The 15,120-nt window shown below is 52.6% G+C and overlaps 1 protein-coding gene across 1 annotated transcript; it reads right to left on the reverse strand.

Moving 5' to 3' along the window:
• Positions 1 to 2,587: 2,587 nt before the first annotated feature.
• GUSB (glucuronidase beta) lies at positions 2,588 to 15,016 on the reverse strand. The gene is made up of 12 exons (XM_065924760.1): positions 14,715 to 15,016; positions 12,918 to 13,103; positions 12,413 to 12,594; positions 12,090 to 12,232; positions 11,726 to 11,913; positions 11,233 to 11,385; positions 10,837 to 11,015; positions 10,371 to 10,517; positions 8,518 to 8,602; positions 6,733 to 6,909; positions 4,831 to 4,966; positions 2,588 to 3,101 (listed from the first exon to the last, which is right to left on the reverse strand). The coding sequence occupies exons 1-12, from the start codon at positions 14,925 to 14,927 to the stop codon at positions 2,932 to 2,934; spliced, it is 1,959 nt and encodes a 652-aa protein (XP_065780832.1). The 5' UTR covers positions 14,928 to 15,016; the 3' UTR covers positions 2,588 to 2,931.
• Positions 15,017 to 15,120: the final 104 nt, after the last annotated feature.

Here is a 15,120-nt window from a genome sequence, read left to right on the forward strand (position 1 = left end):
GGCTGCTGTTGGAAGAACATCCCAGAAGCACTGGTAACCTCTGAGCTCCCTTCCAGTTCCGACACTGGTCCATTCTTACCTCCCGTCTGCATCTCCGTCAGCTTAGCTCTGGTTCACAGACCCTGTGTCGCCTTCTTCCAGCATGATGCTCCTTTCTGTCAATTTGCTGAAACTTCAGCCCTTCTGGGGAGTTCCTAGCAGTTGTTTTCTACTGTCACCCACTCAAGTCAAGGCTGCCCACAAGCGCAGGCAGCAGGGCTGGTTTGGTGGCAACAGTTTGTAAGCCGCGGCTCTGAATGGGGCATGAGTGCTGAAGCAGAGGTTTCCCAAGACTCTGTTAAGGCTACAAAGATGGAGAAGCACTATACGGTCAGCAAAAACAACACCGGGAGCTGACTGTGGCTCAGATCAGGAACTCCTTATTGCTCACCTCAGACTTAAATTGAAGAAAGTGGGGAAAACCACTAGACCATTCAAGTATGACCTAAATCAAATCCCTTATGATTATACAGTGGAAGTGACAAATAGATTTAAGGGACTAGATTTGATAGAGTGCCTGATGAACTATGGACGGAGGTTCGTGACACTGTACAGGAGACAGGGATCAAGACCATCCCCAAGATAAAGAAATGCAAAACAGCAAAATGGCTGTCTGAGGAGGCCTTACAAATAGCTGTGAAAAGAAGAGAAGCAAAAAGCAGAGATATACCCATTTGAATGCAGAGTTCCAAATAGCAAGGAGAGACAAGAAAGCCTTCCTCAGTGATCACTGCAAAGAAATACAGGAAAATGATAGAATGCGAAAGACTAGAGATCTCTTCAAAAAAATCAGATATACCAAGGGAACATTTCATGCAAAGATGGGCTCAATAAAGGACAGAAATGGTATGAACCTAACAGAAGCAGAAAATATTAAGAAGAGGCAGCAAAAATACACAGAACTGTACAAAAAACATCTTCATTACCCAGATAATCACAGTATGTGATCACTCACCTAGAGCCAGACATCCTGGAATATAAAGTCAAGTAGGCCTTAGGAAGCATCACTATGAACAAATCTAGTGGAGGTGATGGAATTCCAGTTGACCTATTTCAAATCCTAAAAGACGATGCTGTGAAAGTGCTGCGCTCAATATGTCAGCAAATTTGGAAAACTCAGCAGTGGCCACAGGACTGAAAAAGGTCAGTTTTCATTCCAATCCCAAAGAAAGGCAATGCCAAAGAATGCTCAAACTACCGCACAATTGCACTCATCTCACACGCTAATAAAGTAATGCTCAAATTTCTCCAAGTCAGGCTTCAGCAATATGTGAACCGTGAACTTCCAGATGTTCAAGCTGGTTTTAGAAAAGGCAGAGGAACCAGAGATCAAATTGCCAACATCTGCTGGATCATTGAAAAAGCAAGAAAATTCCATAAAAACATCTATTTCTGCTTTATTGACTATACCATGCCTGTGACTGTGTGGATCACAATAAACTGTGGAAAATTCTCAAAGAGATGGGAATATCAGACCACCTGACCTGTCTGTTGAGAAATCTGTATGCAGGTCAGGAAGCAACAGTTAGAACTGGACATGGAACAACAGACTGGTTCCAAATCGGGAAGGAATATGTCAAGGCTGTAAATTGTCATCCTGCTTATTTAACTTATATGCAGAGTACATCATGAGAAACACTGGGCTGGATGAAGCACAAGCTGGAATCAAGATTGCTGGGAGAAATATTAATAACCTCATATACAGATGACACCACCCTTATGGCAGAAAGTGAATAAGAACTAAAGAGCCTGTTGATGAAAGTGAAAGAGGAGAGTGAAAAAGTTGGCTTAAAGCTCAACATTCAGAAAACTAAGATCATGGCATCCAGTCCCATCACTTCATGGCAAATAGATGGGGAAACAGTGGCTGACTCTATTTTGGGGGGCTCCAAAATCACTGCATATGGTGATTGCAGCCATGAAATTAAAAGACACTTACTCCTTGGAAGGAGTGTTATGACCAACCTCGACAGCATATTAAAAAGCAGAGACATTACTTTGTCAACAAAGGTCCGTCTAGTCAAGGCTATGTATGGATGTGAGAGTTGGACTATAAAGAAAGCTGAGCACCGAAGAACTGATGCTTTTGAACTGTGGTGTTGGAGAAGACTCTGGAGAGTCCCTTGGACTGCAAGGAGATCCAACCAGTCCATCCTAAAGGAGATGAGTCCTGAGTGTTCATTGGAAGGACTGATGTTGAAGCTGAAACTCCAATACTTTGGCACCTGATGCAAAGAACTGGCTCACTTGAAAAGACCCTGATGCTGGGAAAGATTGAAGGCGAGAGGAGAAGGGGATGACAGAGGATGAGATGGCTGGATGGCATCACTGTCTCAATGGACATGAGTTTTCGTAAACTCCGGGAGTTGGTAATGGACAGGGAAGCCTGGCATGCTGTGGTCCATGGGGTCACAAAGAGTTGGACACAACTGAGTGACTGAACTGAACTGAAGGCTACAAAAACAGCCTGAGAAACCAAAAACAAATGCAGATGCTTTTCAGCAGTATAGATCATTCAGTTTACAGATGGTCACTTTTAAGCTAACTCTTTATTCTGATATGACAAAAGACTTTATTTTATTATTATTATTATTATTGGCCATGCTGTGCAACATGTGGGATCTTAGTTTCTCAACCAGGGATCAAACTCAGGCCCCCTGCAATGGAAGTGCTGAGTCTTAACCACTGGACTGCCAGGGAAGGCCTTACAAGTCTTTATTTTCACCTCTAATGTTCCCTACTAGAAAATGACCACAAAATCCAGGTGAGAAGCTTCCAGGTCTGCTATGCACAGCGCAGGAAACACTTGCTCGGTGTGCGATGGAAGTAGCACCCCCTCCCTGCGGAGGAGGAGCTGACCGAGCCAGTGTCTGCAGAGAGGTAGTTTTCGCTTTAAACTGTAAACAGGCTGTTTCCCACACACTGTGACTTCACAGCTGACCGGTGGTACCTGGTTTCATTGGCAAGTTTCCAGTATCTCTCTCGCAACAGGAATGCTGCACTCTTTGGTTGTCTCTGCCGAGTGAAGATCCCTTTTCTGTTCCCTATCATCCGAAGTGGTGCTAAAAACAAGGCAAAAGGTGTTTCAGATGACTCCTGATGGGGAAAATCAGAACCGTCCTGGAGCCACGCTGGGACCTCAGGAATGTCTTCATGCTTTAGAGCTGCTTGGCCTGCTATGGACTCCGAAGTGGCCGCTTAATGGGTTAAAGACTTAAATACCAGTGCTCCCCGAAACACTTCAGCTTTCATCTCCTGGGGGAAGAATCTAAAACTGTTCATCTTTTCCTTGCAAGATAATGTTTAAGACACTTAGGGTACCCAGCTGCCTAGTAACTGGAGTGGGGCTGAGACAAAGTTACCCTTGGAAAGGCTGGAGCCCTCTCTGAAAGGACTGCTTTCAGAGTCCTTGGAGCCAGAGTCTTGACCACTCACGGGTGCCCAAGTAGGATCTACTAGTAGACGTTAAAGTCCTCCCAGGCAAACCTCCACCTGGGTCCCCACCCCTGGAGGCAAGTCTGCCAGAGAGGGAGGTGGAAAGAGCAGCTATGCTCCCAGCAAATCTCTCCACCCCCAAGAGAAACCACCCCTTCGTGAAATGGAAAGGCCTCTCCCACTGAAAAGATCCAGACAACAATCATTTCTTCCATGAAAAGCAAATACCAGGCACCGTGCCAAGCACTTCAAGTGGAATCCCTATGTCAGCCTGCGAGGTGGTGGGCATTATCCCCACTTCACAGGCTTGTGAAAAACTAGGTATCTTGTCCAAGGTCACACAGCTAACTCCTTAGTAAACAAAGCCAGTGCCCCTACTCACAAAACTAAGCTCCCATCCAAGTTTATTTCCAGGAGCCATTAATCTCATTTGCCAAGGAGAGTGGAGGCGCATGTTCTCTTTCTTTTTCCTCTTTCACTCTTGCCATTCTGATTTTCTTTCTTTTTTTTTTTTTTTTATTTTGGTTTTTTGGCCATGCTGTGTGGCATGAAGAATCTTAGTTCTCTGACCAGGGTTCAAACCCATGCTCCCTGCATTGGGAGTGCAGTCTTAACCACTGGGTCACCAGGAAGCACCCCGCCCTCCCGCTGTCGCCCAAATTCTGATTTTTAATTGAACTTTAACCTTTCAAAAACCTGTCTTTCCCCAGAAGTAGTAAAAGGTAATTCCCACTATTATCAGTTCTTCCCTACCTCCCCCAGCTTGCTCTCCTCAATTTACAATATATCAATATATCAAGAAGCTAGTAACCTAGAGGGGTAAAAAGATACAGGAAACATTCATTTGGAAGTTTGTCATCATCCTCACTTGAGAAAGTACAGATCATGTTCACTCTGAAGGTTTTTAAACATACTCCTACATTCAAAACCCATTGATACTCACCTGTATTTGGTGAACCTACCTTTCATAAGCAAATCATATAAAACAAACTGAAATGTCTTAGGCTTTGTACCTTACCCTAGAATCACAAGTGTATCCCAGTAAATCCAGTGCAAGATCCACTTTTTCCTCATACTATCGTGAAACACAGAGGGAAGCTGGCCACCTCTGCCTTGAGACGGTCACCTCTCCCATTTACTTCAGAAAATGATCTCCATTACTTGTAGCATGCAAGTAATCAGCTGCTTGCTCAACACAACTGACTTTTTCCTAGGAAATCCTCTGTGTAGCCTGCTTTGATGACATCAGCCTAACCCTGCTTGTTTCCAGGGTTCTTAGAACCAAATGTCCTGAACTAACACGCCCACCGGAAACAATGAGAAGGGGTACATCCCGTGCACCCACATGCCACTTACACTGATTAGTCATGAAATCAGCAAAATTCCAGATGAGCTCACCAACCACATATTCTTTGCGTTTTTGGTCGAGAACCGCATGATACTGCTCGAGCAGGCCTTTCTGGTATTCTTCACTGAACATCAGTGGTGGATCCTGGAATTCACGGCAAAGAGAGAAGTCAGGACTCAGAACCAGCAAAACTGTAAACATTAGATAAAAATAAAGATCCATGTGATGATGATCAAAATATCTGTCCTTGTGATGGGCTACAGTGCCTGCAGGACTTGCTGGTACTGGTGTAGGGACAAGCCAGTGTGTGATGTAGCCCAGGGTTTAAAAAAAAAAAAAAAAGACAGAAGCTTAAAACAACAACAACAACCTTAATTAGTAACTGCTTTGTTTATAAACAGAATTTTCTTTTTTTTTTTTTGGCTGCACCAAGCGGCTGGTGGAATCTTAGTTCCCCAATCAGGAATTGAACCTGGACCTTTGGCAGTGAAACTACAAGTCCTAACCACTGGACCACCAGGGAATTCCCATTAAATGAATTTAATATTTTCTTTAATTTTTTAAAATTTAAATTTTTAAATTTAAAATTTTCTTTAATTTTTTTCTACCTCTATTCCCCACTGCAGTCTTACAACTGAACTATACTACGAATAAAAGTACGTCTCTGGATAATAAATTTAAAACCCAAGGCTGAAGTAGCTGCCGATGCATAATTTGCGCACTGGTGTGACTCAGATTTAACTTGCCTCCAACTCCCCTGTATCTCATCTAGGTAAGGAGCTGCCGTTTAGCCCACTGACATTCAGCAAATCATTACTTCGCATCTGCTTATATGCCAGGCATTAGGGACAAAGTAACAAACTAGAAAGATAGGGTTCCTGCCCTCCTGGGCTTTACAGTCTGGCAAGACCCGGCTCTAAGTGTAACAAGGGTGAATTGGGAGCGTGCAGTGTGTGTGAGGGGTGGGTAGGAGGAGGTGAGCAGGGGGCGCAGAAAGCTTCATTGAAGCTGAGACCTGCCAGGTGAGGAGGGAGAAGGGCAGAGGCCACATCTGTGGACTCGGTCTCCGGTGAAGAGCTCACGTCTGCCATGTGCTAAGATATGATGATCTTTGAGATGTTCTTAGAGCACAAGGTCTGGGTTTTCATCTCATGGGAATTTGTGGCGGGTGCTGCGTCTCTGACGCTCAAGGGTGCAGCACCGCAGTCATCTTCCAAGGGAACCAACCCCTGTTGGCTTGGGTCCTCCTTCCCGCCAAGAAGGATTAAAATGCTATTATACACGATGCAGTGCAGATACAACTGCGGCGTGCTTACGAAGCCAACGGAAACACAATTTAATCTCCCTCCTGGAGCCCCCAGTCTGGTCAAGGAGAGAACCAAAGAGAGCATGACCGCTCACGGTGTTCCTCTGCCCAGGTAGGTGGGGTCCTCCTCACCCAAGAGTGGACACCTGAGCTGAAGCAGGAACGCTGAGTCAAGTTCCATTAGCTGGCGATTATAGAGCTAAGAAGGGCTTCCTGGGCAGAAGGAAGAGGCCAGGCCAGCACAGGAGCCACCAAACACAATAGACCAGGATCCCCTGGGAGAGGGCAGAGGGGATGCACAGCCCCGACCACAGATCAGGGCTTCGTCAGGGGTAGCCAGGGACAGGACAAGGTTTGGATTTGTCCCACGGGCCACCTGGGCAGCCTGTGGGAGGCCACCTGAGGACCACGCACACGGATCAGAGGCTGAGTCCAGGGCCGCTGTGTGGAGGGGCAGCTTCAGGCAAGCCTTCGGGCAAGGTGGCAGGTGGCCAGGACAAGGGAGGGACGGGGAAGGAGGCAGATCTCTAGCCTGGGGCAGTGATGACTGACATCACTGTCTGAGAGAGGGAAAAAAATTACCCCCACCTTCGATGCAACTTACCTCGTGAAACCCTGCAATGGTATCTGCTCCATACTCGCTCTGAATCATCGGCTTCTGGTAGGCCTTATGCCAGTTCTCGAACTGGGTCGCCAGCTGCAGCTGAATCACCTCCATGTGCCCATAGTCGTGGTACCAGGAGTAGTAACTGTTCACACAGATGACGTCCACGTACGGCGCCTGCAAGAGCACGCGAGCGAGTCCGCCAACCAGCAGACGGGAGGACTCGCACTCGGGGGTGCCTCTGGCAGGGGCGCTAAGAAGAGCGTGCGCCAAGTGCGCTAGAGCACACGGGTAGGAAGTAACAGCCAGAAGGGACCTGAATGGAGCGAGTGAACGGAGCAGGTCTCTCGTTCTGGGCCGGCACCCCGACCTGGCTGCAGCCGGGCTCCGGGGAGGGCGATGAGAGGCAGAGCTGGCGCCAGGCACGCCGGCCCCAGGGGAGCCCATCCCGACCGGACTTCGTTCATCTCTAGGTTGTGCTCCTGTCACTAGTCATCCCCTCGGCTCCTTGAGAGCCGAAGGCAGTTCTTCTCCTCACAGAGCCTCCCGAGTCCCCTTTCTGAGCTACTGTCATGGGCCCTGAAGAGACTGGACAGTTCCCTCCTAGGAGGGCGGCCCGGCTTGGGGGGCAGCGCTGCCACGAATCTGAGCAATGTGGTGCTCGGTGGACCGCAAAGCTCACCTGAACCCGCGCTCGCCTGCAGAGTCTGCAGTGGGACCAACGTGGGCCCTCTCTCCCAAGGGACTGCAGCGCCCTCCTGAACTTGGGGCAGAAAGGTACAGGTGGGAAGCGGTACCTCTGGGTGGGCACGTGACCACAGCTCACACATCCCAGCGGGTGAGCCTGGCAATCTTCTGGGGCGACCAGCACAGGCTCCCTTGCCCACTGGAGCAGGAAGGGATGCCACTGAGACTGAGACGCCCTGGTCCGCCTGTACTCCACTGGTGTTCCACCACACTCGTGTTCCTTTGAAGGGACGGCACCGGAGCTCTAGGGCTGCAAACCATCCGGTCCACGTGGAAATGACAGTGCTCACAACTTACACTTGTACGCAGTGTTTTCTTATCCGCTCTTTCTTGAGAGGATTTCTCTTTCTGGAGCACTTTTTAGTACTGGCCTCAGTTCCCTAGTGAAGCATCGTCTTGCTCCCGTGTTTTACAGCTTTTGTGCAACAACTCAACACAGTTTCTGACGAGCTGCTGTGCCCAGGGACCATGAGGAGCCATGGGGTCCAGCCGGCTGGGTGAGCCTCTCCCTTCAATTTTCAGTCCCCCCGGGGCTGGATCTCAGCAGTGGTTCCCAAAGCTGACTGATGCCTGGAATCACTGAGGAGTTTTTAAAAAACTCAGATTCCTACCCTGGACTTTACAAATCAGAATCACAAAATCCAGAGCTCTGTACTTTCAAAAAGCTTCCCTTTGTGGCTCCAATGATCAGGCAAGTTGGAGAAACACAAGTCAATGATGACTTTAGGCTCCCGTAAACCTCTGCCCTTTTCTGAGCATATTAAACTGAGGGCATAAAATTAAATCAAGGTCCGGAGAAACCGATGAATTGAGAACGAACTGAGAAGGAACTCGACCTCCCTACGCCTGACCTCCTTAGCTTCAAGAAGCTACACTGCCTGGCAAAGGACTGCTGGCAGTTCTCTTGAACCCAAAGACCATCTGTGGAAATGGTCAGACTGGCTGCTCGTGGTCCCTCCCAGCAGCTCACGTCAGCAAGCATCAGGGCAGGACAAGAGGACAGGCAGAGGGAAGACGTGCGGAGACCCCCAGGCTCACCCCCAAGTCTGCTTCATAGCTGGTGCTGGTCACAAAGGTCACGGGCCGGGAGGGGTCCAAGGCTTTAGTGTGGGCAATCAGCGTCCTGTCCACGGAGGGCAGAAGACACGGTGCTGTCAGTCTGGGAAGGGCTCTCAGGTACCCCTCCTGAATCCTCTCCTTCCCATCTTCCCAGACAAAAAACCCCCAAGACACGCTCTCCTCCCTGCCTTCTAGGGTATTTCAGGTAAGCAAACGTGTTCCTCAAGACATCATGTTCCCTGACATCATTCTCTCTTCCTCTCGCCCCAGATCTTAGCCCCCCACCCCTCCCGCAAAGGGGGCCATCCTCAAGAGATGAGAGGCACAGCTGAGATCCTTGAGCTGGGTGCTGCCAAAAGCAAGTTTCCGCAACTCTGACAAAACTAGGATGTGGTGCAGGTTAGGATGAGTATTAATTTAACACATCACTAGGGAGCGTGTCCTGGGAGGCAAGCTGTGAACTGGGCACTCAGCAGAGACTTAAATAGGCATGTATTGGCTTGGCCAAAAGTTCATTAGAGTTTTTGAACAATGTTATGATAAAACCCAAACGAACTTTTTGCCCAACCTGACCTCCAGCTGTGTGTCCAGAGCTCGTCTTTGCCTAGGAAGGTCCACTACCCAAACCCTTCATCCTGAACAGGGGGATGCAGGCAGTGTCTCCTAGGGAGTATTTCCATGACCTCTGCTGCCTCCGCAGTATGTGAAATAATTCCCCACTCCAGGCTACGCCACAACTGTAGGATGATAAGAAAGAGAAGGAATCGAGGAACACGCCAGGAGGCTGGCCCACTGTGGGGAGACGGCCCCTATGTGAGGTTTCTGCACACAGCAATGCCTGGGGGATGGGGGAAGTTATTGGTATGCAGTGAACGGACAATTAACTTCAGGTGACCTGGTCCCGTCCAACAACCTGACTTTAGGATAGTTAGAATATGGACGTCATTGAAAATCTGTTTATAGTTATATGCCTAGGTCAGCTTTATAAAGCTTAAATTCCCTTTACAGGTGAACTCAAAAGCATTGCAACGTGGTTCTGTGCAGTTGTGACATGTACTAAATTTCCCAGGAATGAAGACACCATAAAAATCAAGGGAAGACCCGGGTGGTAAAGAACCCGCCTGCCAGGCGGAAGACGTGGGCTTGATTCCTGGGTCAGGAAGATGCCCTGGAGAAGGAAATGGCAACCCACTCCAGTATTCTTGCCTGGGAAATCCCATGGACAGAAGAGCCTGGTGGGCTACAGTCCATGAGGTCGCAAAGAGTCAGACACGACTTAGCGACTAAATAACAGCAGGGCTTGGTTTTGACTGGAACTCTATCAGCCATGGCTCAGTCCCTCAGAAAAGAGCAGAACGGAAGGAAATGCTCGAAGCACCAGAGCCGCCGGCTATGCTTCCCAGCCCTGTTATCAGCTTCTGTAGCTGTGTTTTCAGGGAGCTTCCCGGAAGGTGCAAGCGCCTGACTCCCTCACTGGCCCTTCTGGAGAGTCAGGCTCACACATTTATGTATTCTTTGACAAATGTCTCTTCCTTATGGCAGTCAGGCCACGTCACTACCTTTTTTCTTTAATTTGAAGTTTTATGTATAAGTAGGTTATCTCTGGATTTCATCGCAGGTGTGTCAAGAAGACACTTGGCTGAAATCATAATCTGGGTGGGTGGGTACCTTGTCCCCTGAATTGACTAGAGATGGATGCACCTGGGCTGGGAGCAGCCCACACCCACCCCAGGGCCACCGCCACTCTCCCGTGGCTGCCAGGCAAGGTTGAGCTGGGCCAGCAGGCTGCGGTCTCACCTAGGACCCGGCCGAGGCAAGGCAGGAGCACTCACTTGAAGTAGTAACCAGCCGGTTTCAGGAAGGAAGCGGGCTCATTGGCCAGGGACCACATTACAACGGCCGGGTGATTCTTGTCCCTGCGGATCATTTCCTCCATCACCTCCAGGTGGTGCTGCAGAGACACGTTGCTGAAGCTCTCACTGTGGGCCAAGGGAGGAAAGGGAGCAAGTCAGTCTGATTTTCTTTCCTTCTAGTAGAAACTCTGGGCTTCCTGGATGACTCAGTGGTAAAGAACCCGCCTCCCAACGTAGGAAAGGCAAGTTCGATCCCTGGGTTGGGAAGATCCCCTGGAGAAGGAAATGGCAATCCACTCAAGTATTCTGGCCTGAAGAATCCAACAGACAGAAGAGCCCGGTGGGCTACAGTCCATGGGGTCTCAGAGTCACAGCACGAGCGACAGCACGCACACACAGGCTGCTGAGCTGGGAAGGCTGGGCAGTGCAGGCAGCGGGCACTCACACCGACACGATGCCCACGCCGGGGCTCTCGTCGATGACCACGATCCCGTAGCGATCACAGAGCTGCAGTACCTCCTCCGCGTAGGGGTAGTGGCTGGTGCGGAAGGCGTTGGCACCCAGCCAGCGAAGCAGGTTGAAGTCCTTCACCAGCAGCGGCCAGTCAAAGCCCTTCCCTCGGATCTGAGGGACAGCAGAGATGGGTGAGCCCCTGCCCTCGACCCCATCCCAGACATGCTTCCTCCGAGAGCTGGGCCCCCCAGAGTCACCCCATCAGCCTGCTCTCCAGGCCAAGCACAGGCAGTGGTTTGGAGCGGTTTGCTCTGAGCTGCCCTCAGCCACTCCAGGGGCTTCGGGGAAGGGGATGGTGAGCAACAGGGACCCAGGAGCCCCTACTCACGTCTGCATCCTCATGCTTGTTGACCCCTTGGAAATAGAACGGCTTCCCATTGATGAGGAACTGTCTCTCGGTGATGGCCACGGTGCGGATCCCCACGGGGAGGGTGTAGAAGTCAGACACAGGCCCCACAGCCGTCTGCGCTGTCAACTTCACCTGCGAAAGCCGAGCACTGGGCGTGAGGCAGCCTGACCGGCCTGAGCCCCACGCAGCCTGAGCTTCGCAGGACAGCCCTGGCAAACCACGGCAGCCCACCTCTGGGGCTGCAGGTGGAGAGAGGCAGAAATTACATCTGCCGTGAGCAAGAAGAAACTTTTGCCCACACTGCCCCGGGGCCTCCTTTTCCAACTCGGCCTGCCCACCAAGGGCTGAAAAACTCAGGCTGGGGACTCTTCAATCCAACAGCCCAGGAAACTGAGGGGACCAGGCCTGCTGAAGCCAGGGCTGCTGGATGGGGGCAAACGGCCTCCCCCAGCCCAATCCTCACCACCATTACCTCCAACGAGTACAGGTAGGCAGGGTGCTCGTGCATCAGGTACGGCCACCAGAGGTGGGCACTGGGCACCTGCAGCAGGCCCTGGGCCCCCGTCCCCTTGGCCACGACTTTGCCTTCCTCATCCAGAAGACGCACGTCCAGCTGGAAGTGGTCACTGCCCTGGACGACGATCTGGTAATTCACCAGCCCTACAGGAGACAGGAGATTAGATGAGAGAGAAGAGGGGGGCATGTGACCCGGGGTCCTACAGGTGAGAGCACCCTGAGGAGGTGGGTGGGAGAGCCTGTCTCCAAGGGGATCTTTCCAAACAGGGAACCAAGCCACTCTGGGCCTGGCTGAGGGCAGATCCTGGCAGGAGCCTCACCGATGTCTTGGTCCATGTCGGTGGTGACGGTAATGTCATCGATGTAGGTGGTAGGCGTGGTGTAGAGGAGTACAGTCCGATGCAGTCCCGCGTAGTTGAAGAAGTCAAACTTTATGTTCTGAACAAAGTAACCCTTGGGGTACCTAGGACGGAGCAAGGGGACAGTGGCCTTGTCCCAAATCCTTCGATCTCAACTCACATGTCTCCCTGGCCTCCCAGAGCCAGGGCCTCACCTCTGCTGAAGCCGCCCTGTCCCCTGGTGGGCAGACGTCTGGGCAGGGTGGGGAGTGGGGGCGGGGGGGGGTGGGCAAGGTGCTGCTCACATGGAGGGGTCCGTCTTGTAGAGGATGGTCCCCGGCGGCAGGGTGTGGGGGGACAGCGTGTTGTTGATGGCGATGGTGATGCGGCAGGAGGACAGGGGCCCGCTCTGGACCAACTTGCTGATGTCAGCCTCGAAGGGGAGATGGCCCCCCTCGTGCTCTGCCACGTGGACCCCATTCACCCACTGCAGATACAAGGAGACGGGGCGGGGGGGGCCCGGCCGTTTCCAGCACACCCTCACACACAAGTGCAGGATGGGGAAGCAGGCGGAGCAGGTGGGCTGAGGGTTCTGCCAGCTGCCACTGACCTCGGGAGTGGAAGAATGGGGCTCCAGGGGAATAGACAAGACCAACCTCCTCCACCCAGGGCACAAACTCCAGTGTGGGGCCTTAAATGTGCCCCCCGCCCCCCACCCTGCAACCCCAGAGGCAGGCACCCCAGGACAGCCAGCCCCCTGCCCCGCCCCACGCCCGGCCACACGCCCTGCCTGCCGCCCGCTGCACTGACCACGATGGCATAGTAGTGGGCGCTGCCAATCCTTAGCACCACTCTCATGCCCAGGTCCTCGGTCCACCGCTGGGGCAGGGTGATCTCCCGTTCATACCACACCCAGCCGACAAAACTCCGCAGCTGCCCGTCCTGGCCCACGTCGTTGAAACTTGAGGGCACCGGCATGTCCAGGGTAGGGCCTGACTGAGGAGACAAGGGCGGGAGTCAGGTCCGGACCACCCGGGAAACTAAGGAGCCAGGTCCCCCAGCAATTTCGCCTGCAGGACAAAGCTGGACAAAATGACTTCTCCCCAGGGCCTTTCCTGGTGGCCCAGCAATAAGGAATCTGCTTTGCAATGCAAGGGACACAGGTTTGATCCCTGGTCTGGGAAGATTCCACATGCTGCAGGGCAATTAAGCCCAAGGACCACAACTAAGGCTGGATGCAGCCAAATATTTATTTGGCTGCATGTTAAAATATTAAAAAAGAAAAAAAAAAAAAGACTTCTCCCAGACCTTCCCAGATTTCAGACCATCCTACCAGCAACTCACCAATGTCTTTTATGAACTCATTTAATTTTTACGACTCCATGAAGCAGACCCAGTCACTCACTCACTCAGCCAAGGGTGCACCGGGAACACCTACATGGTGTTCTAGGCGCTGGGAGTAGAACACTGGACAAGGTCTCTGCTGTCAGTGAGCAGCTCTATGTAGAGAGGGTGCAGAGGGGTAGGGAGCTATCTTGGGGTCAGGGAAGGCCTTTGGGGGCCAAAGCCCATGAGATACAACCTCTGGACATCCTGGCAGAACCTGAGCCCCATAGGGAACCCTTTGAACTTCTTGACCCTTGAACACTTCAGGAAGAAGGCAAGGCAGTAGCAGACAGATAGCTCAGTGAGTCTGGAAGCAGATTGGGGAAAAGCTTTCTGAAGACACAGATGAGACACAGGAACCCGGAGGAAGCGAGATTCCCTGCCCCTCACAGCTGTATGCCCAGCGGCTGGCCCAAGCCCTGGCACACAGTGAGGACCCAGTAAATATTGACTGAATGAATGGACAACTTTCTGATGACACCAACAGCTAGGATGCTTTGTGTCCGAGGTCTGCTGGGAGCAGAAGTTCTTAGGGCAGCGGGCACCCGCGTTTTCATGGAAAGGGGTCTGCCCAGGGCCACAGCCAGCCTGGGGCAAGAAGGATATCCAGAAATCAGACCCTGACTAAGAGGAAGATGATCAACTGACTGCCACAGGAAGGAAGGCTGGCCGGGGAGCAGGGGCCACTCTGGAAGGAAACTGTGAGTGGGGCACGTGCCCGGCTCCCCCACCCCTTTCCTCCGCTGATGAGGGCTGAGCGGCAAAGACTGAAAAAAGAGGATGTAAGGGAGATGACCGTTGGATGCTCACGGCCGATCCCCGCCCCAGTTCTCAGCCCACCCGACCCAAATCAAAAGTGGAGACCTAGAAAGGGGAGCTCGGCTGGATGCCAAGCCCCGTTCTCTACCTAAACCTTGGAACCCAGAGTCCTTCCTGCCAGGACAAAGGTGCAGCCCCAAAATGTCCAAAGACTCCTCTCCAGCCACGGGGCGGCCACCGGCCCTAGCTCGCGGCAGGGACACCGCTCCGGCTCCGCCTCCCCTACCGAAGTCCGGCCCGCCTATTTCCTCCTGCAGGTCATTCTCCGGGTGGGTCGACCCCACGGCCCCCCAGGGCCGTCCATCAGTTCCAAGGGCACAAGAAAAGGCTCCCCACGCCACCCACACCGGGCTTCCAGGAGCTCCCCGGCCCCGGCCCAGGTCCGGTCCCCAGAGCGCGCACCTCCCGCAGCGGCGCCCGGTACCACTGCTGCTCGAAGCCCTGGCGCCGGTTGTCGGAGAAGTCGGCGCGGAAGCTCCAGAGGCCGTTCAGTTCCTTGCGCTCCCGCGACCGGCTCTCCCGGGGATAGAGCATCCCGCCCTGCAGCAGCGCCAGCCCGCAGCCCCAGAGCAGAGGGCCGAGCACGGCCCAGGCGCCCGCCGGTCCCCGGAGCATGGTTGCAGTGCGGCCAGGAGCAGCAGCTGCGGGGCGTCCCCGGCCGCGCGCTGATAACGGGGCCGGGGCGGGGCCTAGAGTCACGTGCCCCGCCCCCGCGCCATCTTGGCCAGTCGGGGCTCCCCCTCCCTACGAGGCCCGCGCCCCTCAGACCGCGACCGGCCCTCCTTCCTGCCCGAGGGCGGCGGCGGCG

The sequence above is a fragment of the Muntiacus reevesi genome, chromosome 2 (genome assembly GCF_963930625.1).
Source record: "Muntiacus reevesi chromosome 2, mMunRee1.1, whole genome shotgun sequence".
Taxonomy (NCBI): domain Eukaryota; kingdom Metazoa; phylum Chordata; class Mammalia; order Artiodactyla; family Cervidae; genus Muntiacus; species Muntiacus reevesi.

Excerpts from the sequence above, each read along its gene's own strand:
- GUSB (XM_065924760.1), bottom strand. The coding sequence starts at position 14,927 with ATGCTCCGGGGACCGGCGGGCGCCTGGGCCGTGCTCGGCCCTCTGCTC. Across the intron at positions 12,233-12,412 it reads TACAAGACGGACCCCTCCAT|GTACCCCAAGGGTTACTTTG; the intron begins GTGAGCAGCACC and ends GCTCCGTCCTAG. Across the intron at positions 11,386-11,725 it reads CCTACCTGTACTCGTTGGAG|GTGAAGTTGACAGCGCAGAC; the intron begins GTAATGGTGGTG and ends CGGCTTTCGCAG.